Raw genomic sequence first — 26824 nt, 5'->3', positions numbered from 1 at the left:
CTGTGATGTTACCACATGGGTGACTTTATGGCTAGTAGCAACTGCAGGATTTTTGTCCATCTTCCAGCTGGTACAGACATCTCTAAATATTGTTAACGTTTGTCATGATGTCAAGATTGTGGACTTTCTTCCCCTCTGCTAAATCTTGCTGTTCGCTGCGTAGAGAGAAAGCACATCTATTTCTATATCATAAGTGTGTGTTCTATTTTTGGTAACTGTATTTCAATATAACCAGTTTCTTTCTTTCTATTTTTTAAGATTAATTTATTTATTTATTGAGAGAAAGAGAGAGCACGAGCAGGTTGAGGGGCAGAAGGACAAGCAGACTCCCCGCTGAGCAAGCTCCCCCCACCGGCCCCATGCAGGACTCGATCCCAAGACTCTGGGACCATGACCTGAGTTGAAAGCAGGTGCTTAACTGACTGAGCCACCCAGGGACTCCAATATAACTGGTTTCTTTTAGGATTCTAGCTACTTTATTTTGGACATTTAAAATGTTATTCTGAGGGGCGCCTGGGTGGCTCAGTGGGTTAAGCCGCTGCCTTCGGCTCAGGTCATGATCTCAGGGTCCTGGGATCGAGTCCCGCATCGGGCTCTCTGCTCAGCAGGGAGCCTGCTTCCCTCTCTCTCTCTCTGCCTGCCTCTCCGACTACTTGTGATTTCTCTCTGTCAAATAAATAAATAAAATCTTTTAAAAAAATGTTATTCTGAGAAGAGAGTCAGCCTCCCAGACTGAGAGATGTCCATGGCACCAAGCACAGTGACTGCGGTACATTGTGGGCTGGTGGCCATGGGCGTTGCATGACCTAGACATCCATATTTGCTTTGCCCACAACCCCCTCTGAGACTCATCAGCCTGGGTCTTTGGGCAAGAATCTGCCCTCAGGGCACTTCTGTTCCCGTGCTATGTGTGTGTGTGGTGGGTGGGGGTAAGTTATAGGAGATAGATGGGGTGATAGCCAATATCCTGGAAAGCCTCAAGGAGCCTTTCTTGTGGGCTAGTTCCCTTCCACAGATGGCAGGGCCAGGACAACAAGTGCTTCTCTCAGCCCTGCCCTTTGATGTCGCGGAGAGGAACTGAGCAGCCTCCTGGCGTGGAGGCAGCTTCCTCCTTGTCTGTCACGTGGAGCTTGGCTCCTGTCCCTTGCAGCCTTGGGTCATACAGCGCTTGGTGCCTGTTCAGAGAGGAGCCAGGAGCATAGAGCCGGCATGGACTTGGGGGCCAGCATGCTGAGAGCCCTCCTCCTCCTCCTGGGTAAGTAAGGAATGCAGAAATGGTGTGGGTGGGACTCTTCTGTGGCTGCGGTCCCTCAGTGAGTGGGAAACTGGGGGAGCATTAGCCCACTGGGGCTCAGTCCCTCAAGCACAGATGTGTCCCTTGAGATAGACAGCTTTTCTCATTTTGAGACAGGAAACAGTGAGCAACGATTTTTGTCTGTTTCATTCCAGCTGCAACTTACAGATGCTTCTGTGTCAGAGGAGAACAGGAAAGGGTCATGTGGTAGAAAGAGCTTTGGGCTTGGGACCTGGAAAAATCTGGCTTTAAATTGTGGCCTCATTGCTGACAAACTGCTGCAAGCTTCTTAGACCCTCTCTCAGTTTCTGAACCAATAAGAGATAAGGGGGAGAATAATGCATGTCTTCTAGGATTGTTTGAAAATTAAGTTCAATTTAATTAGGTCAAACCAAAATAATTATATAAAATGAGAAAATGTAGGTGCTTCTCCATAGTTCATGGTGAATGAGTCTTATTATGGAATGAAGGAGGTTCTTAGTCACCCAGAAGTATCCAGACTTTTAAAAGTCATCTTTAATTCTGTACATCAAAAGAAGGAAGAAGGGGAAAAGGTGGAGACTGATAGAAAAGTAAGGCCGGATATAGAGGGAGAAATAGAAGACCAGAGAATCAGAGAGGGAAAATAGAGAGAGATAAAGATTGAGGCCCAGAATGATGGTTAGAATGATATGTGTAGACAGAGATAAACAGAGATTAATGAGCCACGTACTTTGCAAAATCTGCTTCAACATTAATTGATATTTCTTAAAAAGGCATCTGCACAAAGAGGCTGTTTCTCAGAACTTGCCCTGGGTCAAGACTCAAAGGCAGGCAGTCGATCTCCAGATCTAATCTTCTATCTGAGGAAGCAACAGCCTAGATCCGGGACATGGGCAATGCTAATTCCCAGGGGCAGGACTCCTGCCTGAAGCCCACATCCAGCCCGGAGTGAACAAAGACCTTGGCTTTCTGGGAGTTAGCGTGGGAGGCAGAGAGCCTGGGCATCTAGCAGTTTACATGTGGAAATGGCCATGTGTAATGAGTGGCAGTGGCCATGGGGGTAGTTAGAACCAGCAAGCAAAAAAGATGTGTGTGCAGGGCAGAAAACGCAAAGTGTGCTCGGCGACGTGACAGAGGTGGCAGGCATCTTAACCTGTTTCTGCTTTTGACCAGTGTAGAAGTACAGACCGGTCTGTACATCTTCCTTCCCCACGTCTGTCCCGGGGGGTGGGTGTGGGGAAGGAAGTGAAATTTAAGAAATCCCCTGGAAAAAATGTGCCCATGATACAAGTAGGCAGTTTTCCGAAAAATTACGAACAAGCGATAAGCCTTGAAAATGCTCAAGGTCCCAGATAATAAAAGAAAGAGTAATGTAACATTTTTGAGTGCATTCGACCTGCTGCCTATTCCCTTAAACACATTAGTTCATTTGGTGCCTACAGCAACTTCATGAAATAGGTCCCACCATTATCCGCATTTTAAGGATAAAGTTTTAATTAGTTGGCTAAGGTATCACAGCCAGTTAGTGTTTTCAGATACCGTTGGCAGAAACAGTGGTGTTTCAGAGACTGTGTTTCCCTCTAAAGAAACGAATGTTAATCCTCTTAGCTCTTTACCAGCCCTGGGAGCTGGGGCACGTTGTCCATCCTGTCTGTGCTAAGTTTTCTCATCTGTAACTTGGGGATAATGATGGTACGAACCTCACAGGGCTGTTGAGAGAACTCAGTCTGCGGCCACGTTTAAAGCACATGGCCAGGATCTAACAGGAGGTGGGCACTCACGATTTGGATGATTAGAATACTGATTGACCCAATCTTCTCAGGACATAATTGGATAACATGTAGCAAAGTGTAAGCTGTTCACAACCTTTTACCCAGAAATTTATCCTGATGAAGTAATAGGATAAAAATTCCCCTGAATATTTAATAGGATGTTATTTAGCACTGTTGACTCCAGTAGAAACCAGAAAACAAATGATTTTCAGTCAGAATCTGGCTAAATCAGTTTTTTTTTTTTTTAAGATTTTTATCTACTTACTTGATAGAGAGAGATCACAAGTAGGCAGAGAGGCAGGCAGAGAGAGGGGGGGAAGCAGGCTCCCCGCTGAGCAGAGAGCCCAATGCAGGGCTCGATCCCAGGACCCTGAGATCATGACCTGAGCTGAAGGCAGAGGCTTAAACCACTGAGCCACCCAGGCGCCCTGGCTAAATCAGTTATAATCAAACTTTTCCAATGATATCCAAAATGTTTACATGAAAAACATTCTCAGAACTGACATGGATAAAGGGGAGGTGACAAACTTGTGGAGTTATAGGTACAGAATTACATTTTCCATATGTTTGCTTGCCTATCCAAAACTTGACTGGAAGGAGATACAGCAAGTCATGAAAAGTTTCCTTTTACCCTTTCTAGGAAATAGGATTGTAAGGCATCTTTTGGTTTCTTTGTATTGACATTTTTCATTAGGATCATATATATTCTTAATACAAAATAAATTTCTACGCACCGCACCAAAAAGTAGCATGATAGCCTCTTTGAAAGTTGTAAGAATTAATTAAACTTTTCTTTACAAACTGGTAGAAGCGACCTGGGGGATTATCTAGTGATACCTACTAACACAGGGCAGGGGACCAGGCCAGTCACCCCAGGGCATATGTGAGAGCTGTGCATGAGGGCTTTTGGGGACATGGGAGGAAGAGGGACATCTCTCCCTAGTGACTCCTGTGACATCCTGGCTTGCATGAGCCTCTATTTCCCACAACACAGAGTAGTTGGACAGTTTTGGGAAAGTCAGTTTTCCAGTATTCTAAAACTATTTTAAGACTGACATCAATGTAGGGCTCCTGGGTTGCTCAGTCGTTAAGTTTCTGCCTTCAACTTGGGTCATGATCCCAGGGTCCTGGGGTCGAGTCCCACATCAGGCTCCCTGCTCCATGGGAAGCCTGCTTCTCCCTCTCCCACTCCCCCTGCCTGTGTTTCCTCTCTTGCTGTCTCTTTCTGTCAAATAAATAAATAAAATCTTAAAAAAGAAAAAAAAAACTGACATCAATGTAACAAACATGGACCCAACACCTTGAATTAATACATTTTTAAAATTTGGCTGGTTTTTTAGACAGATTCGTAAGTAGATAGATAAATCAACATATCCATCAAAGAAAGAGAATGTCAGAAATGGAGTTAATGCCCTTGGGGCTCCTCTCCCCTGTTTTGTTTCCTCTCTTCTCCGGAAGATACAGCACCCCTGCTTTGACTGAGCTTCCTTCCTGTGTTGCTTTCTAGGGGTTCAACATGTGACACGAATGTCACTACAGCACACTCAACACGCTGCCTTAGCTCCCCGCGCTGATCACATAGATCAATGGTATTCGTTTCAACTGTCCTAAATAGGTCTGTTGAAACACTACATCATAATTTAGTTGTACCTTCTGGTAACTGAGAGAATTTAAGTTGTTTCTTACTTGTTGAGTGTTTGTTGATGCTGTAATGAAACTTCTCAGTCCCATCTTTTAGAAGCCATGCGCAGCTGTTTTCTGGAAGACAATCTTGAAGACGTCACAAGTCACGGGTATGGACAATTCTCCCCTCATTGGATATTACCAAATTGCTCTCCATTAGCAAGATCCGGACCTTTCTGTCCCCCTACAGGTTTAGTAATACTCAGTAGTGTCAGACTTCTCATTTTTTGCCAATCAGAGTTGTAAAATATTATCTCCAAGTTTTTAGGTTGCACGTTCCTGATGACTAACTATTTTCCCTTTCTTTATCAGACAGCCAGGTGTCTTTTTCTGTACATTTCCTGTGGTCCAATTGGTCCTTTATATATATTTTTCTGGATATTAATTACTTGGCTCTGTCATGTGTTGTCAATATCCTATCTATGTATGTTGTTTATCTTTTATCTTTGTGGTATCCTTTGCTCTGCAGAAGTCTGTAAATGGGATACAATGACATTTATTATTCTTTGACTTTTGCTGTGTCTAGTTTTTCTCCCTTGTCTAAGAAACTTTTTTCTTTTTTTAATTAAAGTGGTTGCATTTTCCATGATTGCACCTTTAATTTATTTGGAATTTATATTTGTGTATGGCCTAAACAAAGGATCTAATTTTAGTTTTTTTTCTATATGAAACCTCAATGATCTTAATATCATTTATTTCACAATCTTTCCTTTCTCCCCTGCTTTGCAGTGTTGCTTCTATTTTATACCCATTTAATGCATATTTGGACTATTAATGGGATTCCTATTCTGTGCCAGTATTTGTGTCTCTCTGTGTTGAGTCATGTCACACTACTGTATTCACTGTAGCTTGTGAATCTTGGTAACTTGTATGTAAGATACTTTCTCCTCCTCTCTCTTCTTTTTCCTTACTTCTTCTCCTCCCCCTCTCCCTTCCCCTCCCCCTCCCCCCTCCCCTTCCTTTTCCCTTTTCCTTCCTTCTCCCCTTCCTCCCCCTTCCCCTACCTCCTCCCTCTCCTCCTCCTCCTCCTCCTTCTTCTTCCTCTTCTTCTTCTACTCCTCCTCCCTCTTCTTTTGCTTTGACTTAAAACTCATCTTGGCTCTTACTACACCTTCTCTCTCGTGTGTAGATTATTTTCCTTGAAAGCATCATCAAAGCCCACTTCCTGAGAGCTGATTCTGAGCATGGTGTCTCGCCCAGCACTCCTACGTAGATCTCATTTGTTTCTGATAATCCAGCCACAAAGCAGATGTTCTTCTCATGCCCATTTCACAGATGAAGAAACTGAGGCCCAGAATGATAAAGTAGCTTATCAGAGGTCACATAGCTGGTGAGTGGAAATGCTGGATTCAAATGCAAACAGTTTGATGCTGAAAAGCTGTACTTGGAGCTCCAATACCAAACTGCCTCCCAGCTGAGAATAGAAAGTAGTGTCATCATGGAAAACTGACATGACTTTTGAAACTGTTCTCTCAATCTTTTATTTCAAGATAGTTTCAAACTTAAAGAAAAATTGCAAGAAAAATAATACAAAGAACACCTGTATGATTTGCTGATTTCTTAATCAGATTCCATCATTTGCATTATCTTATGTTACCTCTCTGGAGAAATATGTTTATACCAAACAAATGAGGATATAAATATATATAGTTCTATATAGTAAGAGAGAGATGTCTTTTTTTTTCAGAGCCATTTGAGAGTAAGTTATATCTATCATGTTGTTTTTTTAACCCTAAATACATTAGTGTGTATTTCTTAAAAATGGAGACAATCTCTTGTATAACCACAGCACAGTTGGCAACATCAGGAAAGTTAGCATTGTCAAAATACTTTCACATAATCTATCGCAGTTCAGTATTTTCACTGGACCCACCAATGCCCTTTGCAGCTTCACTGTCCTGAACAAAGGAGACAGTGGAGGGGCCGATGTGGCATTTGGTAACCTTGTTTCTTTGACCTTCTTTACCTGAAACATCTCCTCAGCCTTTGTCTTTTATGACATTGGTGTTTTAGAAGTTTCCATCTCTTTTTTTTCCCCCTTTTTCCCTTTTTTTTTTTAAATTTATTTGACAGAGAAAGAGAGAGAGAGAGATCACAAATAGGCAGAGAGGCAGGCAGAGAGAGGGGGAAGCAGGCTCCCTGCTGAGCAGAGAGCCTGATGCAGAACTTGATCCCAGGACCCTGAGATCATGACCTGAGCTGAAGGCAGAGGATTTAACCCACTGAGCCACTCCGGCACCCCATCTCCTTTTCTTTCATAGAACGTTCCACATTTGGGAGTTTGCCTGATATTCTAGTGATTCCAGTTATCCTTTCTATACTAGACAACGTATAACCGTTCTTGGGTCCTTCTAAGGGCTTCACGTTTGGAAGCAGAAGATACCTGTCTAAGAAAGGCTCATGTTCTCTTGACATAATGATGAAAGACTTATAGCTGATTTGTTGTGCCAGAGTTTTCACATCTGAGAGACCACCAAGGAGCCAAGTACTGATGCAATCACACGAGGGTTTATTTGACAATCTTAACTTGCGCCCAAGTATAACCAACACAGCAGAGTAGGAACTTGGACCCTGAGCTTAGTTAAGGCAGGGGTATTTATGGGTTCCTGTTACTAAAGCAGGGTGGGGTTTCCTGGAACCAAAACAGGGTGGCGGTTACTAAAGCAGGGTGAGGGAAAGTTCAGCCCTTGGGCACAGGGGTCTGAGACGGCTGCCAGAGCTAAGATGGCTGTACTTACGCTAAGGCTAAACCTGAGGTGTGATGGCCTTGTTTTTACTCGGCCTCCACAGATTGTGGGTTCCAGTTGTCACAATTCTAAATAAATATTTGCAACCGATCAATATTGCTGAATTTTGCTAAAATATTGCTCTAAGAATAGCTATTGAAAATATCTGGTGAGATATCTAGGCATTTTCTTAGAGGTTTGTACCTTCCTTTTTAAAAGGCTGCCAGATAAAATATTCCTATGGACTCTTAATTCCAACCAAAATGTCAGCCATCTGTCTCCGTTTTAATTCTGTTGGAAAGGACTCGCTGAAATCTATGTATTATTATAATCATGATAATAAAAGAAATACAATATCACTTTAATTATGTTCCAGTGCCTAAAACATCCTTCACTGAAAGAGCCAGAGTTATTGAAGAGAACAGAGGCTTCCCGCCACCTCCCCCCGCCCCTTAATTTATAATGAAAAGATGGCAGAGGCTGGGGTAAAGAGAATTAAATTCGTTTTTATCTTACAAGTCAAAGTCATCACTTTATTCCTTGGCTCTTAGTCCCTGAGATCTTTGTAAAAATCTTTCCTGACAGCTTTTCCCCTGTTTCAGATTCCTGCCAAGACAATGGTTCACAATCAGGCAGTGAGTGGATTCCAGGAAGAAAGAATTCTTGACATGTTAGTTTTCTTTTGCCATGCAACAATTTATCACAAATGTAACAAAAGAAAACAATACAGCAGGGTCATTCGGAAAGTCAGTGGAACATAAAGGAAAAAGGGAGGACCCTGGGAAGGTGAGGAGAAATGCCCTGGTCAAGCCAGCATTCTCTTCATGACTTTTGCCAGTTTTCTAATTGGTTTGCTTGGTTTTTCCTTTACTACTGAATTTTAAGAGTTCTTAATATATTCTGAATATAAGTCCTTTGTCAAAGATGTGATCTGAAAATATTTTCTCCCAGTCTCTATCTGGTCTTTTCATCCCCCTCATAGGGTTTTTCATAGAACAAAAGTACTTAATTTTAATTAAGTCTAGTTTACTGATTTTTTTTTTCTTTTATGGATCATGCTTTTGATAGCACATCTGAGACATTTTCACTACTCATGCCCTAGGTCTCCAAGATTTTATCTAATGTTTTCTCCTACTCCTCTGCCATCTTGCTCCTTCCTTAATCTTATGTTTTCTCCTAAAAGTTGTCAATCAAAAAAACCCAAAAAACAAAAAACAAAAACAAAAACAAAACTGGAACTAAAACAAAAACAAAAATCATTGATTGGGGGCCTCCCATGTGTAATTCAGGAACACAAAAGATTTAACAACACAACACAAATAGTGCACCTCCCCTCCCCTCTAGGGAACAGAAGTCAAGGGTTTCTAAAGACAAAGGGAATGCTTGAATGTTGTTTACAAAGAATTTTGATTGGTGTTAGCAACAGAAAAGTAATCTTGATTGAATACAATTTGTTGCTAAGACTATCATTAAGCCTTTGCTTAACTTCTCTTAACAAGTCATAGGTGTTCTGGCTGAGTCTTTTGACATATTTGCAGTTTGACCCAGTTCAGAAGTTCATGGGTCTGTCCAGTGAGGGTGTGCATAAGGTCCATCTCCTTAATGACCTCTTTGATCCCTTTTAAATCACCCCATTTCTATTTTACCTTTCACCAAGTTGTACAGTTTTATCTTTTACATTTGATTCTGTAATCCACTTGGAGTTCATTTGTGAATTTAGCTCAGCATACTTTATTGTTGTAGATATCTAATCACTCCAGCACCACTGGTGGAAAAAACTATTCTTCCTCTATTGAATTGTTTTTGCTCTGTTGTCCAGAATCAATTGATCATTCTTGTATGGACTATTTCTGGGTCATCTTTTCTTTTCCATTGGTCTGTCCCTCAGCCAGTACCAAGCAGTTTTGATTTCTGTAAGTATGTAAATTTCAAGATGTTAGAATGTTCCCTCCTACTTTATTCTTCATTTTCTAAAAAAAAAAAAAAAAAAGGTTTTTAGCAATTCTATTTCCTTTATCTTTCCATGTAAATTTTAGAATAATCTTATCTACATCAATAAAAAAATCTTGCAAGGATTTTGATGGGAATTACATTAAATCTAGAGATCAGTTTGGGGTGATTTGACATCTTTATTAGCTGAGTTTTCCGTGAACTTGGTTTGTATCTCCATTTATTAAGATTCTTTTTTATTTCTCTCATCACCATTGTGGAATTTTTAATATGTGACATCTGTACATGTATTATTAGGTTTATATCTAAGTATTCTTTGTGGGGGTGATAATAAATTGTATTTAAATTTCTCTTTCTATGTGTAACTATTAGTATATAGAAGTATAAGGGATTTATGTATGTCAATCTTCTATTCTGCCACCTTAATGAATTCACTTACTAATTTTAGGGATTATTTTTTAGATTCCTTGGGATTTTCTATGTGGACCATGAACTGCAAATGGTTGTATTTTCCTCTTTCTGAATGGTATGTTGTTTTAGTTTCCTTTTCTTGTCTTATTGGACTGGCAGGAGCTTCCAGTATTATGTTGAACAGGTAGGGCAATGGCAAATAGCTTTGCCTTATTTTTGTTCTTCGTAGGAAAACACGTTGTTTCTTATGATTAAGTGTGATGTTAGCTGTTGTATTTTTTGTAGATTCTTAATAAGTTGATGATGTTTCCCTCTTTTCCTAGTTTTCTGAGCATTTTGGTCATACGTGGGTTTAGAACCCTGCATCACTTGATATGATCATGTGGTTTTATTCTTCTGTTATTTGTTAATGTGGTGGATTGCGGTGATGTATTTTTGAATATCAAACCAGACTTGCATCCTTGATTAGACTCAATTTGGTCATGATTTTATTTTTCTGAATTCTACTTGATAGCATTTGGTAAGAGTTTTAGTCTGTATTCATGATGAACACTGGTTTGTAGTTGTCCTTTTTTGCACCTTTTTTTCTCTGGTCCTAATGTCATGGTAATGTTGATTTCATAAAATGAATTAGGAAGCTTTCTCTTCTCTTCTATTGTCTGGATGGGATTTTGCATAATTGGTGTTAATTATTCTTTAAAAATTTGTTAGAATTCTCCCCTGAAACTGTCTGGGCCTGTGGACTTCTTTTTTGGGGTTTGTAGATTTTGAGTTCAGTTTCCTTAATAGTTATGGGGCTTCAAAGTATTTCATATTGGATGAGTTGTGACAGTTAGTACTTTTTGAGGAATTGGCCCATTTTATCTAAATCACCAGTTTTTCTTTTTCAAAGATTCATTTATTTATGTAAGAAAGATTGAAAGTGCACATATGGGGAGGAGGGGCAGATGGGGACGGAGAGGGAATCTCAAGAAGGCTCCCCACTGAGTGTGGAGCCCATGATGGGGTTCAATCTCAAGTCCCTGAGATCATGACCTGAGCTGAAACCAAGAGTTGGTTGCTTGACCAACTGTGTCACCCAGTTGTCCATAAGTCACCAGGTTTTTATGTCTAGGGTTATTCATAGTATTCCCTTATTACCCTTCTGATGTCTATAGGATCTGTAGTGATGTTCCTGTTTCACTTCTGATATTGGTGTCATCTCTCTTTTTTCCCTTGCTAGTCTCAATAGAGGTTTATCTGATTGATCTTTTCAAAGTATTGGATTTTTTATTTCTTAAATGGTTAATAAATAAACCATTTTATTATTTTTTTCTGTTTTCAGCTTCATTGATTTCTGCTATGGTCTTTATTATTTACTTCCTTCTTCATGTTCTGGCTTTATTTCGATGTTCTGATTTCTTCAAGTGAGATATTAGATTATTGGTTTGAAGACTTCACCTCTTTCCTAATGTAAGCATTTAGTACTATAAATTGCCCTCTCAGCTATGTTAGCTATGCCCTACAAATATTGATATGTGTGTTTGCATTTTTATTTAGTTAATAAATATTTTGATTTCTCTTGAGACTTCCTCTTTGACACATGAATTTTGTGGAAATATCATTAGTTTCCAAGTGTTTGGAAAATTTCTGGTTATCTTTCTATTGTTAATTTCTAGTTGAGCCCATTGTGATCTCACTTTGTATGAGTGAAATTATTTTAATTTTGTTGATGTTTGATGCAGAATGTAGTCTAGATACCTTGATATATCTTATAGAAGTGCTTGAAGAGAATGCATATTCTGCTGGTGTTGGGTCCTTTTGCTTGAAAATATGGTTGAATTTTTTCTATCATGGCTGATTTCTGTCTAGTTGTTTTATCAGTTGTTGAGAGAGGACTATTGAAGCCTTTAACTATAGTTGTGCATCTGTCTATTTTTCCTTTCAGTGTTATTGGTTTCTGCTTCACAGATTTTACAGCTGTGTTGTTTGTTTATAAGGATTTAGGATTACTGTGTCTGTTTAGTGCATTGGCTCTTTTATCATTATGTAATGTAATACAATGTCATGTAATATCTTTGGCCCTACCATTAATTTTCTGTGCTCAAAAATGTCTCTGATATAAATGTAGCCACTCCTCTTTCTTTTTGTTAATGTCTGCATGGATTTCTTTTTTTCATTATTTTATTTTCTACATACCTATATCATATTTAGGGTGAGTTTCTTGTGGACAGCATATGGTTCAATCATTTTTTAAATAAACTTTGCAAACCTGTTTTTTAATTAGCAGATATAGGCAATTTACAATTTACACTTGATATGTTGGAGCTTTCAGGCTGCCCCTTTATATTATGATTTCTCCTTGTTCTCTGTTTTTCATTTCTCTTTTTCCTACCTTCCTGTGTGTTACTGGAACATTCTTTATTAGAATTCCATTTGATTTGTCTGTAGTGTTTTTGAACATATTTCTTTTCATTGCCTTTTCAGTGGTTGCTGAAACACTGGAATGGTAGGTATTCCTACCATTGGACTAGTATAGTAGGTATTCCATGATATATGCATAATGTATTATCATCTACTGTTATCAACATTTTAACAGTTCAAGTGAAAAGTGGAAATTGTGTCTCTATGTCCCTTTCCTCTCTTAAATATTTCCTCTACATATATTGGGAACTACTTTAGACATGTTATTTCTTAGCCTAAACAGTCAAACAGAATTTAGAAATCTTAGAGGAGAAGAAAGTCTGTTTTGTTGACTTATATTTTTATGAGCTGTGACAGCCATACTTTGACCACAGGCCACATGCTGCCTCCAGTGGGGCCCCCAAGGTCCTCAGCCAGTCTGCCTTCTTCTCTCCATCTTTCAGGATCTTCTTATGTTTGTTTGTTTGTTTTTGTCTAATATCTAGGTTTTAAGCTAAATTTGGTGAGAAGAATAGGGAAAGGTTAGCCTGTTCTATCTTTCCAGAAATGGAGGTCTGAGACGAGTTTTTAAGAACCTGATGGGTGGGTGGTTTGGAGGAAGATCTTTGGGGAGGGGACTCGGGGCTCCTTAATGTCTCTCAGACACACAGCACTGATCCTGGGGGATCCTGAAGGAAGGACAGTGTGGTGACCTCCACAAAACACCTGCTGGGAATTTCCAGTGGTCCTTGAACACTTTCCATAGCTCAGCAGAGTTTTTCACTCACTTCCACGTTAACCACTTGTGCTTCCTCTTTAAAGTCACTGTAAGCATCTCTGTCACATCTATACCCTCATTTATCCTCCAGAATTGCCTGAACTGCTCCTTTTATTAAATTTGATTCCATTAAATAACAGGCTAATGGTTCTCAGTGAGATGAACGGGCTTGCTCTCTCCTGCTCATCTGAACAAAACAGATGAGCAGCTGGGGAATTTCTGCCTGGAACCCGCCTGCACCCCCTCAGAAACCTACGCAAACCTTTGGGTCGTGTTGTCTAGGAGTTGCTGCCCAGGGGAAGAGGTGAAGGGCCTGGAGCTGGGCTCTTGGGCCACCCTACGATACTGGGACACATAGACATGGGAGCTTTTGCTTTCGGTAAGTGAATATTGATTTTTATCAGGCTCTGTTGTGACACAGATTCAAGCCCTGATCTGAAGGAGTTGACAGCCTATAGGAAGGACAGTTGTAATGTGGTGTCTTAGGTACTAAGATAAAGGAAAATGGAGGGAAACAGAGAAAAAGCTCCTGATCCAAGCTTGGGTGTCCAGGAGGTCTTCTTGGAGGAGGAGTCTTATTGAGTGAGAGTTAATTGCGCCCCCGTGTGGCTAAAATCCTTTAACAGTTTTCCATGGCTACCAGAATAGACCAAAGTGTTTAGGGTGTCTGCAGAACAGCCCCATCACATGCACCACCCCGTGTTTCTGCTGTCCAGGCCCATGGAATAACTGTCAAGTTCCTGTCCAGCTGTGAAGGCTTCTCCTCACATATTGTCTGCTCTGTATGGGTTTCATGCTTTTCCTCCCCAGGATCCTGGGAGATACTCTCTCACAGAGCTCCTCACAATCCTAACAGTATACCTGTCTTCATGGGTGCCTTTTTGGGATCTTGTTCCCCCTCTGGGCTTTCACTTCTGTTGGTGCAAGGATCTGATCTTGCCAGGTCACCGCCCAGCAAATGGCCAGTAACAACACTTGTCCGTGGGTTGATTAGTGCCTAGAGTACAACCCCAGCTTCCAGGAGCTAGTCTGCAGGAACTCTGTGCAGAAACAAATCTGGGTGGGATGGGAAAGAAGGAGTTCTAAGAAGAGAGGACAGCCCCTGCCAAAGCCCAGGCAGGAGGTAGGCTGGCTCAGAGGGGAGTACGGAGTGAGGTTGACAAGTGAGCATGGGCCAGGGGAGGAGGAGGGCTTGGTGAGTCACCGGGAGGAAGGGAGGCCTTCTCCTGAAGGGCATTTGCCACAGCCTTGCAGGAAGATCTTGCCAGCTGTAGTGTAGCACTTGGGCTGGCTGGAGGCAAACCTTCTAGGAGAGAGCAGACAGGCAGGGTCTGTCCAGGGCCACACCAGCAGGGTCTGCTGGTTTGCAGGCCCCATTGCACACCTCATACTCCCTTCCCCATTGGAAGTAGCTTGTGGCCTGAGGTCAGAGGCTGTGGCTGAGGTGTTGGTGTCTGTCATAGCTTGTGGCTGGCCCATGCGCAGCCCCACAGAAGACAATGTTGGATGGGGCTGACCCAGGGAAGGCTCTGGAGATATTCAGAGAGGGTCCCTGAGCTGACCTCGGGGCACTAAGAACAAAGATCCTCCCAAGCTGCCGAGGAGTCCTTATTAAGCCACACGTGACACAGGGAGAAACTGTGGTCCACTTGGAGCCACTGTCCAGCCCAGATTCCAGTGTGAAACCCTTTCCTGGAGCCAGGCTGACCCAGGTTCCAACCCCAGGACTCCCCTATTCAGCGGTGTGACCCCGAGATGACCCCTCACCTGCTGGGGCTTTCTGGAGAGATGAGGGTCAAGGCCCCAGGAGAAAGGGCCCTGTCCCTACTCTGGGGGACACACATTCACACATATATTCAATGTGAAGATTTTCTTTCTTTCCAGTCTTGTTATAAAAGATTTTCCAAGTTTAGGACCTGGGTGAGCATGCACTTGTAAAGGAGAGGGGCTTGTGTGTGTCCACCAGGCGGCTGAAAGTGAAGGGGGGGGGGTGTCCAGGGAGGAAACCAGCCTTGTGGGGGCCTGGGATCTAGACAGCAAGAGGGGAACTGCTAAAAGCAGTTGGCAGGGGCTGTCCTCTCTTCTTAAAATTTCCATGACCAACAGGCATTCCTTGGCAGAGGACCAGAAAAACTCACTTCTTTTCTCCACTTAGCAAGCTAGTTTGGGAAGCATACCTCAGTGCTGGCCAGAAGTCCAGGGGGGAAATTGAGGCATTGGGGAGAAGGCGGGGTGGGAAGACTGACCGGGCCAGGCCCTGTCCTGAATCCCTCAGCATCCTGGCATTCCAAGAGGCCCAGGCCAGGACCCACTTCCAGCCCACCAGACCAGCCAGGCTTTGGGCCCTTAGGAGGGCTAAGCTTCCCCCTCAGAAAGATGACTCCTGGGGGGGTGGACTGCAGGGCCCTGAGTGGCAAGTGGGCTGGGCCACGTGTGGATGGATCTCTAACTTTTAAATATTTAGACTATGGTATGCCCTACACTCTGCAGATGTCAGGAGCTGCCTTGACCAAGAAACACCCAGCACAGACTCTGGCGCACAGTAGGGCTCGGAGAAATTCGGTCCTGGTAGATGGAGGCAGGTGGAGTGGAGTCGCCAAGGTGCCAGGGGCTCTCGTGTTGGCTGGGTGTTGCTGTTTCCGCTGCAGTGTCAGGAGCTTTTCCCTGTGGGCCAGGCCAGCTGTTGTCCCACAGCCCCGCCCCCTGGGCACATGCTTGCCTCAGCTGGTCCCCGAGGACTGCAGAACGGAGCTTCTCCGAGGCTGAAGAGCACAGTATGAATATTGCATGAATAATAATAACCCCACCACTTAGCGGTTATGCAACGCTTTCCCCTTCCACAATACTTTACCATCATTAATTAGTTATTCTGCGCTGCTTCCAGCCGCCCCTGCTCTCTCTGCAAAGGCACTCTTGCAAACAGGCCTTCCCTGGGCTGAAGCCCAGGGATGGAGTGGGTGGGCTGTCCCCACACCTGGCCTCACACAGCCTTCTGGAGGTTTCTGTCAAGCTCTGTGACTTCTGCTGACGGGGAGGATAATCTTTCCCCCCTGAGCTCCTGCCCAGGGCTGCTTCCTGGCATGCTGTGCTCCCCACATCTCCCGTGGCCTCCAGGAAAGCTGAGGACACCATCTCAAGGGGATGGTTGAGGGCCTGTGGAGACTTTCCTCCTGCACCTCGGTCTGCACCTCCCACACACCTTCAGGGGATCGTCACAGCATTCTGTGTGCGGTAAGGAGGCTTCCTGTGGTCAGCCCTCTTGCGAGTCAGCTGTTGCTCAGGCCGCTGAGCTGCCAGTCTTGTCCTGTCCGGCCCTAGGCCACTGGCAGAACAGTGACAGACTGGAGATTCGGAAGCTCCGATTCTGAGTGTCAATCCTTTCTACCCACCATGGAGTCAGTCATATGAAGCACTCATGCCCCAATGAAGGCATTCAAAGAGGGACCAGCACCCTCCACAAGGTGTGTGTAGGGTTAACTGAGCATCCGCATGGTGGGTTCTCCAGTCCTGTCCTCCCGAGACACCACCATGCACGCCACCAAAGCAGCCTCATGCGTCCCCTGGCTTCCAGCATCTCTCGCTTCCTCAAGGTTTCAGCAGCTCCCCTGATAGTTGTGACAGGGTTTGATGTCACTTCCTGCTGTCCAGCATGGGTCTGGGATACCTTGGGAGGGTCCTGCCCCTCTGGGACAGCTCCCCATTTCTGGAGTGCCCTTGGGTCTACCTTGGGCCAAAGCCGGCTCCCTGCCTCCAGCCCCTCCATTAGTCTGGAAGGGTATCGATCAGTTTAGCTTCTGTAGCTGAGTGTTTTAATCCCAGTGTGTGAATCTTTAAGAATTAATTAGCAAAGATTGCTCAGGCAAAACAAAGTGGGCACAAGTTTTGGTACTGTCTGGTGACCCACCAATATTATTTTCCTCTTAATTATGAGGTTATTTCTGGAAACTGGAGGCATTTTCCTGTGTGTTTGGGAGCCTTGGGTCAGCCTCTCTTTCTTCCTGGTGGCCTCTGGACTCTAGATCTTGCTCAGGGCAGCTGGGTCCTGGCTAACTGTCCCGTCCTCATCCCCTGGAAAACCCTGAAAGCCTCAGTTTTACCAGTGCCCCCTTCGCTGCTGACTCACCGAGCTGCCTTTTTTATTCCCAGGCCCTTGCTCTTCCTCCGCCTCTTGGCCTTTGCTGGTGCCTCTTCCTCTGCTTGGACACCGGCCCTGCCTGGCCCATTGCTCAGTCTCCCACCTTCACTAGGTCCTACTTGTCCTTTTGTTTTTAATTTAAATAATTCTTACTCCAGGGGCCCTTCTCTGACTCCCTCAGACTGGGGGAGGCACCCCTCTGTCCTCCCGGATGGCTGATGGATGCACACTTCCAAGTACGACCGGGACTCTGTGCAAGGAATTCCCTGCTCAGTGGGGCAGGGTCAGACGTCAGGGCACATGACTGGCCAGGCCGGGGCTGCTGAGCTGGGTTTGCTGAGCAGGTGGTCTGACCTGGTGTGCCCTCTGACTGTGGACAGAGGCCCCTCTGAGCCTTCTTTGTGCTGCTGTCCTTGCTCCTCAGTTTTCCTTTTACTGTCTATGTCTAGAACATGCACGGCTCCAGCAGGTGCGGGTTCTGCCCCGGAGTCGAGGAGCTTTCCTGGGAAGGGGGAACACCACCACCCTGAGAGAGGAGCAGTGAGGCCTGTTTCCCTGGAGCAGGCCGCTGCAGTCTGGCTAATGAGACCAGAAGGTGGGCTGGAGCAAGAGCAGTTTTGGGAGCTTCCTGGGCTTGTGGACAGGGAGCCTGAGGTTTCTTCAAGTCACAGCCATGTCAGGGGAAGGCTTGAGACCCCAGCGCACACCCAGCAGTCCCTGGGAGTCAGAGTGCTCCATCACCTAGGCCAGCCCAGGAGAGGACTGAAGAGGGATGCTTGCTGCACTGTGCTTGACCTGGGGAGACAGGGGACCAGGGGAGACAGAGGCATCCACAGCAGTGGCAGGCACGCGTGTGCCATGTGTGTGCCACATGTGCTCTGCGGGTGTGCCATAAGAGTTTCCTGTCTCAGAGTACAAGAGCCATGGTCCCTTGTTTCTCCTTGGCTCCACTTTACCTCCCTCCTGAGCCTGCATTATCACTTAGTACTGGGTACTCAGTCTCATCACTTGAAGCCATTTCTGGATTCACGCTCAGTCGTTTTGGGGTCACTTCCCAGTTAGTTCCAGGTTCCTCCCTTCCTGCTTCTCTCTGCATCTCACAGGAAGAGAAACTGAGTTCTAAGGAATCTCACCTCTCATCCTGGCCCTGGAGACAAGCTGCTTATTCTGAAGCATGTCCTTTGTGCCAGAGAATGACCTGCGGGACAGTGTACATGGAGCGGGGGCAGAGGTGTGACAAGGGTGAGCCTGAACAGACACAGAGAAAGGGGACTTTCAGAAGAGGTAGCCTTGTGCTAAATCTTGAAGGATAAGTAAGAACTTTTCATGGGAGCAAGGCAGGCATTGCATCGGGTGGCGGCGTGCACTGGGCAGAGGAGCGATGGGCTGCTTAGCCGGCGGGTCCTACTTGGGTTTATTAGCGGCTGTGCTGTGAGCAGCGTGTTCCCAGCCAGCATTCTCTGCTCCCCTCCCTGCCTCCCCAGCCTGATTTCCGGTGATGCTTTGTGAAGGACCTGCCACCCAAGTCCTCAGGACTCTTCTGACTGCAGATGACAGTGACTCCGCTCAGATCATATTAAACTAAAGAAAGTGTTTCCTTACTAAGGAGATTGGTAAGTCAAGAAGAGGTGTTTCAGGCATAGCTGGATTCAGGCGTTTAACATCTATCTTTAAGACTTGGTCTCGACTTGACCCTCTTCTGTGGGGGCTTCAGTCCCAGCAGGTTCTCTCCATCCTGTGGACCTTCCTCTGCCCACTGTTACCAATTCCAGAAGATACCCCTGTTTCTCCATATTTTCCTCAAAGTCTCAGAGCTGAGTCTTACTGGCCTGAATTGGATCACCTGCCCCACCCCTCAACCAATCACTACTGACAGGAAGCTGGAATATGCTAATTAATCAGGTGTTCCTGTATTCGCCCTGGAGTCAGCCTTGGGGAATCACATGGAGGTAGTTCCCTGAAGGAAAGCTAAAGGATTTCCCGGTCAGGGGAAGGGTGTGGACCACACAGCAAGTCTCCATCCTGCAGGCTCCCCTTGAGACTTCTACCTAGTGAAGACGGAGGTTTGCAGGAAGGTGCGGGACATCGTCCATGACGCTCTGATTTTTCCTTCTGTCTCCCTTGTCACTCCAAGAGCTCCTTGATGGGGGACAGGGGACTTGGGCTGCTCTCAGACTCCCTGTCCAGAGCGCATGGCAGGCACTTCCTGACAGCATTAAGAGAGGACGGATGCCTGTCTAGACACTCGAAGCCCCTTCCTCTGGTTGGGAACATTAGAATCCATGAGATCTAAAGTTAGGAGCCACTCTGCAATATTTAAGTTCCAAGATGAAGATGAAGGGGCATCAGTTGGCAAACACGTAGGGCGGCTTCTCCTTATTTATAGTTCAGATACTTATAGAACGACATCTGAGGGCTCGTACGCCCACTACCCCACAACTGGAACCACATAGTCTGATTGTGCCCAAATAAGGGTGGTGAAGACTTCCAGCCCCCATACAGGGTGGGTCTGACAGGTGTTATGGGCAGCGCAATCAGTCTGGACATCAGGGATGGGTTCTCTGTGGATCAGGTTCCAACTGAGATGGGGCAAGGCCACGCTGTACCCTCAGCTCTGTCTCAGAGAGTAACCCCATTGCTGCCTTCCCCTGCAGGTTGTCCTTTCCTGTCCCAGGCAAGGGGACCCAGCCAGCCTCAAGGCCTCAAGACCATTTACTGTTGTAGGAGGCTCCTTTCTGTTTGGAAATCACTGGCAGAAGCAGGCGGGGCTCTAGGTGACCAGGGCAGGAGGGTCTGCAGAGAGGAGAGCTGGAGACTGGCTATTTCGGCAAGGAGGGGTGGAAGAGTATCCTTGGGCAGCAGAATGTTCAGAGGGGGCATGAAAAGGAAGCAAGGACTCTAGACTCGGAACCATAAGTGCCTCTGTGCACCCGAGGAAAGGGCACCATCCCTTGACATGTATAGCCTCAGGTGTGTGACTTCGTGGGAGCTCCCGGGGCACAGGAAGACTAGGAGGGCGGAGACTCATCTAAGAACAGGCCTCTGCTCTCTGTGCCAGGCAGCAACCAGGGCTGGGCTCTGAGGCCTCTCCTCCTGTCCCCAGTGCCTGGTTCAGGGTGGATGGCCTGAGGAGTGCTGATGGTCAAGTCAGATTTGGCCAGCGCTGTGCCTGTTATACTGCTTGGTGAACCAATCCACACAGTCCCTCCGTGCCCCCCAGGGAGACCAGCCTTGGTACAGTCAGCCCCTGCTAAGGCCCCCTGGACTCTCTCCTGGGTTGGAGAGTCTGTCCTCTGGATGCTCAGCTTCCTCCTCCTGTTTGTAAGAGAACCCAGAGAAATCCAGCAAAGAACATGCCCTGAGACTTCCTCCTGGGGCTCCCACAGGTCTAGATGCTGGAGGTCTCTGGCTGTGCCGCTAGGGCTATCCATCCTCCAGCTAGTTTGCAGAAGCAGGGAAAACGAGCATTGGGGCCTCGCAGGGGGTCTATGGCCCAGGAGGGACTACTCCAGTTCAAGACCCTGGCAGGAGGCGGGGCTGGGGTCGGCTGGGCTAGCGTGCTTATGATGGATCCTCACCCAGGGTCTTGTTAGAGCTCAGGGCAGAGATGCGGAGAGCAGGGGGAAGGCTGCAAGGAGGGAGTTCCCTCCCCAAGGAGGGGAAAGGCTGCCGCCGAGTGGCCATCTGGCTGGCTAGCAGGAATTACTGGGACCAATGTGTCCACCGCCTGTTTTGTCTGCCTGCAGCTAATTCAGTTCCTGACCTCGAACCCGGTAGGGGAGCCCTAAGCCCCAGGAGCCTGTTTGGGGACAGGGATTAGGGGCAGCCTCAGGGCTTGGGGCCAATACAAAATGGAACGTGGAGAGTGGTGTGTCAGTGCGCGGTGGGAGTGAGGAGTGACGGCTGAACTGAACTCCAGCCCTGGAGTCTCTGTCAGGGAAGGGCAGAAAGAGCCAAGCGTGGAGGACAGTGTCACTGGTGAGCCAGGCTGATGACGGAGGGAGGCTGGGCTGCCTGCTGAGTGCTGGGGCCCAGTGCTGTCAGGGAGGACAGGACCTGGCTGGTTTTTGACACTTCAAATTCTTTCTCCTCTTTCCTTATGAGTCTTGCCATCAGAGGTCTGAGCTCCTGTGGCCCACCTCTGTGTGTCCCTGTGTGATTGAGTCTCTTTGTGTTTCTCTCTCTCTGGCTCTCTGACTTTTTCCATCTGCTTTTCCTGATCTGTGATCTTTCTCCTTTTCCCATTGAAGTTTCATCTCGTGCTCATATAAAGTTTCTACGCTGCATGCGTTACGTGGAGAGCGATGGTCACCAGTGGGAGACCCAGGAAAGAAATCTGTGTGTGAAGGGGATAGGGGACAGACTGTCCCTCTGTGTGCCTAGCCCTGCTTGCTGATTCTCTGACCTGCCCTGTCCCCTGCCTGCTGCCCAGTGATGGCAGACTGGGGCCAGACTGGTGTCCGGAAAGGAGCCAGGGTGAACAGGGGGCATATGAAACTCTCAATTTTGGGCATCCATCTGGAAGTCAGCTCCTAACCAAGCTACTCATAACAGCTCAGGCCAACCACATACAAAATAGAAGATTTTGTCCCATCCCTGGAGTGGTTTTCAAGCTAGTTGGTGCAACAGATTTAATGTAAAGTGGAGCTTAGCAGGAGCTTGGGAGAACTGACAAGACAAAGGTCATATTGTATGTGGGGGTGTCTGTGATGTTTAGGTGAGTGGACAGAAAGACAGAAGTCATTGACTTTCTAAGAGGACTTGTGATTAGAGCATGTCTTTGCGCTTTTGCTTCATAACTCCCTGACTTTATCCATTGACTAAGTGAGGCCACCAGAAAAATCCCAAACTCCATGATGATTATCCATTCCCCACCAGACCCATGCAGAGCAAGATGCCCTCTGTAGAGTGTTGACCCAGCACGTCACCCCAGGCAGCATTGTCCGTAGTCAGCAGACAGGGCCCTCAGTCATCATTCAAACTCCGATAGGTGGGGAATTGGAAGGCGAACTTCCCTTGGAGCTAAGCTGGGAAAGATCTGGCTCCTCCCCATGAAGTCACCTGCTTCCTTTGAGAAGCAGGAGTCCTGGCACTTTCTGCTTCTGCCTTTGCCTATGAGCTTGTACCTAGAACCAGTTTTGGATCTCATCGTCCACCCACCCCAGCCCAAGCCCCTTCAGCCCTTGTGACTTGTGGCATCATTCTCTTAGCTCCCTGGGATTCAAGTTTGCAGTGTGACACAGGCTCCGGCCCTGCCACATTCTGCCTCCCTTGGCTTTTAGATCCATTATCAAGTCTTCAGTGTCTCTGGTTCCTCATTCATCACATGGAGATGATAGTAGCACCTGGTTCCTGGAGCTGTTGCTGCAGCACATTCATGCCACAGCCAGTGTCACCTCCAAGTCAGTGGCCAGTTACTGGGCACTTTCCCCTATAGCTCTGTGCCATAGGCCCCTTCCGCTATAGGCTTGCTGCTTTGTTGTGGGTCTTTGAGGGCTAGTCTGCAGGACTGTGGCTCCAGTGTGAGCCCCGTCTCCAGAAGGAAGCTTTCAAGCTCTGGCCAGAACCGTGAGGCACCCTTGAGGCATGACCTATCACCACCATTCATTCGGCAACTTGTGTTGATGCCTCCTTTGTGCCAGATGCCGTGTCATGTGCTAGGGGCAGAACACTCTTCATGGGGCACAGACAGCACAGAGCGGGGACTGGCAAGAAGATATCGGTCAGAGGATTCATAGTTGAGAAGCTCTTAGGATGGAGGGTGCTTGGCACCCAACAGTGCACCAGTAACATCATTAAATAAATGGTGTGGTCATCTTTGGCAGCTGAAAACAGCCCCCATGGGGCATACAGCCAAGCCAGGCATGGGGGGCTCAGGAGGACATAACATGGGAAGCAAGAGGAGAAGATGGGGCCAGGCAGAGGAATGGCCCAGAGGCAGCAGATCCCTGGCCCATGTGGGGAACTAGGAGCTGTATTGAACTGTCTGGGATGAGAGGCTTCATGGGAATGACAGAAGGGGCTAAGGAAGCAGACAGTGCTTGGTGTGGGTCTGGGAGGCGATGTGCAAGAGCCAGCTGAATGGAACTGGATGGAACTCCTGGCCTGGGTTGGAAGGAGGGTGCTGAAGTCCCGGCGAGGCTCCAAGATGCTCGTGGCAACCAGCAGCCCGCCTCTGTGTTCCTGAGGATGGAGGCCAAGCGTGCCAGGCCTTCCTGGACCTGTGGGAGATATGTTGGGGACAGGGCTTTGGCCCTCCACCCCTGGTCTGATCACAGCCACCAGTTTGGTTGTAACCGGACTCTGGGTTTTCTTTCTTTGCAGATGTTGGAGGAGCTCCAGTGTTAGCAACGGGCAAGTCTGCTGGGGCCGAAATTGGTAGGTGCCCAGCTTCCTCTTTGTGCAGGGCTGAGGGGGGTACGCTCAGAGCCTGGCGGGTTTCCTGTGGGTCATCACAGAACAGGGCAGCACTCACTTCCACATCCGCCCGAGGACTAACACAGCTTTACCTCAGGGGCACAGGCCTGCTGGAGAGCCCTTCTCCAATGGGTCCCGGAGTCACCAGGCCTGCCCTCCTCTGTTACGCAGCTCCAGCCCCCACAGTGCCCTGCACTCTGCCAGACTTCCCACTGATCTCTCCACCTGCCCTCAAGATAGAGTCAGATCTCTTCTTTTGCCTTCTAAGCTTACCATGGAGTAGGCGAGCAGTTGACACATGCTCCATAAATGAATTAATGCAAAGGCAAGTGAGGTAGGGCTACAGGAGGCCGGAAAAGGGAGCCATCAACCTCTGGGAAATGACTCCCAGGGCTGAAGACAGTGGGATGGGGTTCCAGGAGGAGAAGGTGGGGGGTAGGTGAGGGGCAGGGGGCACATGTGGCCCTGGGCTTCAGCGTATTGGATGTCGACTTTTCTGGTGACTTTGGACTTGAGCCTGATTATGAAGGGGGCTGTAGAAGAGCTTTGCAGAGTGGTGACTGATGGATGGATACCTAAGGTTGCATTCCTCCCTGCCCTGCAGACATCAAGTATGCCCTCATTGGGACGGCTGTGGGTGTCGCCATATTGGCTGTCTTCCTGGTCCTGAAGATCTGCATGATCAAGAAGCATTTGTTTGATATCGACTTCTCAGACTTGAGAAGCACAAACCCAGGCTTCAACGGTAAGGGAGCAGCGACCTCTGGCCCCGTTCCCCCCTGCCCAGACCAGGACAGTCCTGGCAGCCTGAGGCCCCAAGGGCTCCACCACCCCCGAAACTTGGCCAGAGAAATACTGACAGACTGGGTTGGAAAGAAACGCAGAGGCCTCTCTGTGCGTCTGTCCATATCTCCCCCTCCCCTCTTCTCTCTGTACTTTTCCATTCCTAAGAATCAGATTTCTTGGAGAAAGCTGGGAAAGGGAGGTGAGTTGGCTTTGGACCGAAGCGTTTATTCCCATATCCAAAGATGTGACCAGATAAAATGAATCCCAGGAGTTGATGAGTCTGGGTGGGTTGTGGAGGTGCTGCTGAGTGGGTGTGTATTGTTTTTTTTTTTTTTTGTCATAACCTGGGCTGGTCCTACTCAGAGCAGTGCTGTGTCCCCTTGGTCCGAACAGAGCTGGGCCAGTGTGAACCCTGGCGTGGCTCTCTGTGTCCTTGTGGCACCTTCAGGGAGGCTTATCCCACAAGCCCAGCAGTCAGTTTGTGAGTTTTGATCGCAAAATGCAGCACTGATTGACATCCCCTTTCTCTCAAGATGGGACTTGCAAAAATCATCCCCAGTCCCATCAGCCTGCTTAGTAATGGGATCATGATGCCGTTTTCCATGATATTTTCCCAAGGGTGAGGAGGAACGAGCCTCACTGTGGCTCTGGAATATAGGATCGTTATCTGCGAAGATATGCAGAAGGTGGAATCGGAGCCACGCCCCTCCAGGGCGTCCTGAGATAGTCCCCACCCCTGCCCACTGCACGAGGGGCTTAATAAGTCACAGGACTTTGCTGACCATTATTTTTGTATCCCTATGATCACAAGGGGAGAGAAAGCAGCCTCTTCATCACATAGTGGGAGACGTGTTGGATCCCCTTAGACCAAGAGGGTCTGGGAGTGGCAAGTGGAGGGGTTTGATGAGGAGTGTTAGGGGTAGTCCGTTCCACTGATGACAGTGTCCCCTTCCTAAAGCCCTGCTTTCTCCCTTTAGACACCGCCACACTAAAGAAGAGAGTCCCAAGGTAAGGTCACTATTGTGGTAAGTGTGGGGTATGATTCTCCCTTCTGTTTTATTCTTTGTGCTTCCTTGCCTGTCATCCTAGCCCTTCCTACCACTCCAAAATGCTTCCTGGGAGACTAGAATGCACCCCATGCCCCCTCTTCCCTTCTCTGGTTCAGTGGGCAGGAGTCATGAAAGTGAGGGGCCACAAGGTACAGTAGCCAAAGGGGGTTTGAGCTTGCCTCTGCATACCTCAGTTACATTCTGCCCCACCTCCCCCCCAAAATCCCCCAGTACGTTCCCCCAGCACCCAGAATGAGGTCCCTAACCCTTGCCATGACTTACTTGGGAAACCTATATGGCCTGCCCTGGGTTACCTGGCTTCCCTGCTGCCGTGATCCACATTGCTCTTCTGCATAGAGACTATGTCCTCTGAGGGCAATCCTGCCTCAGGACCTCTGCACTTGCTGTTTTCTGCTACACGGAATGCTCTTCTTCTAGATAGCTGCAACTTTTGCCCTTCATTTGCTTCATATTTCTGCTTCAAGGCCACCATTTCATTTTAGATGGCCTGTTTAAAATAGAAACCCTTTCCCTTACCTAGCTTTATCTTTCTTCATGTTACTTTCCATTCACTGATGTTATGTGATATACTTCTTCTTCTGTTTCTTTTGATGGTTTTCCCCCTGAAGTGTAAAGTTCTTGAGGGTGGGATCTTTGTTTTCATCTTTGTAGCTCTGACATTTAGCACCATGCATGGAACAGAATGGGTACTTTTTTTTTTTTTTTTAAGATTTTATTTATTTATTTATTTGACAGAAAGAGATAACAAGTAGGCAGAGGGGCAGGCAGAGAGGGGAGGAGGAAGCAGCCTCCCTGCTAAGCAGGGAGCCTGATGCGAGGCTCAATGTCAGGACCCTAGGATCATGACCTGAGCTGAAGGAAGAGGCTTTAACCCACTGAACCACCCAGGTACCCCAGAATGGGTACTTTTATATGTGTTTAAAGAATGAATGAATGGGCTTTTGGGCATGGGCTAGGTACTGAGCATTGGGAGAAGACAGGCTCCCTTTCAGTCTGCAGGGGACACAGGCACATCCTAGATGCTTGTTGTAGGGTTTTGGGGTTGGGGAGAGGGAGCTGTGACATAGCTAAGCATGTGTTGCCTTGTGCCTGGGACATACAGAGGGGTCCGGGTGGGAGGCAGGATGTCAAGGATCTCAGGTAGTGCTGGGATTGCATACAGAGCGGTGAGAAGTCCTGGGGAGGGGGGAAGAAAGAGAAGTGTACACAGAAGGTACACCAACGTGTGTCATTGTGTACATCCGGGGAACAAGCATTCTGTGTGATAGGAGCAAATGCTTCACACGAAGGTCTGTAGTGCAGAGGCTGGAGAGGGGGTAGTCTTACTCAGGGTCTTGTATGCTAAGTAAAGGAGTCTGTACCCTGTCCTGAAACTTCTGGTCAATCAGACGGATTCTAGGCAGAAGAGGGATGGGACAGGGTTTCTGCTGTAGTAGCA

At 47.0% G+C, this 26824-nt stretch overlaps 1 protein-coding gene across 3 annotated transcripts in view; it reads left to right on the top strand.

Moving 5' to 3' along the window:
* The first annotated feature begins 1108 nt into the window (after window positions 1-1108).
* TMEM273 (transmembrane protein 273) overlaps window positions 1109-26824 on the top strand; it is an 84292-nt gene continuing 58576 nt past the window's right edge. The window contains exons 1-4 of one of the 3 annotated variants that reach the window (XM_082718836.1): window positions 1109-1255; window positions 23438-23491; window positions 24135-24275; window positions 25294-25324. In XM_082718836.1, the coding sequence (XP_082574962.1) occupies window positions 1210-1255; window positions 23438-23491; window positions 24135-24275; window positions 25294-25324 (272 nt within the window). In that variant the 5' untranslated portion in view covers window positions 1109-1209. Of the gene's footprint in view, window positions 1256-23437; window positions 23492-24134; window positions 24276-25293; window positions 25346-26824 lie in introns of all 3 variants that reach the window. The other 2 variants (XR_014307602.1, XM_082718837.1) reach the window with 2 other exon arrangements.

Source organism: Mustela nivalis, assembly GCF_964662115.1.
Source record: "Mustela nivalis genome assembly, chromosome: 2".
Classification (NCBI taxonomy): Eukaryota; Metazoa; Chordata; class Mammalia; order Carnivora; family Mustelidae; genus Mustela; species Mustela nivalis.
The sequence above is the reverse complement of the archived record's forward strand: the minus strand, read 5'-3'. Positions and strand labels throughout refer to the sequence as shown.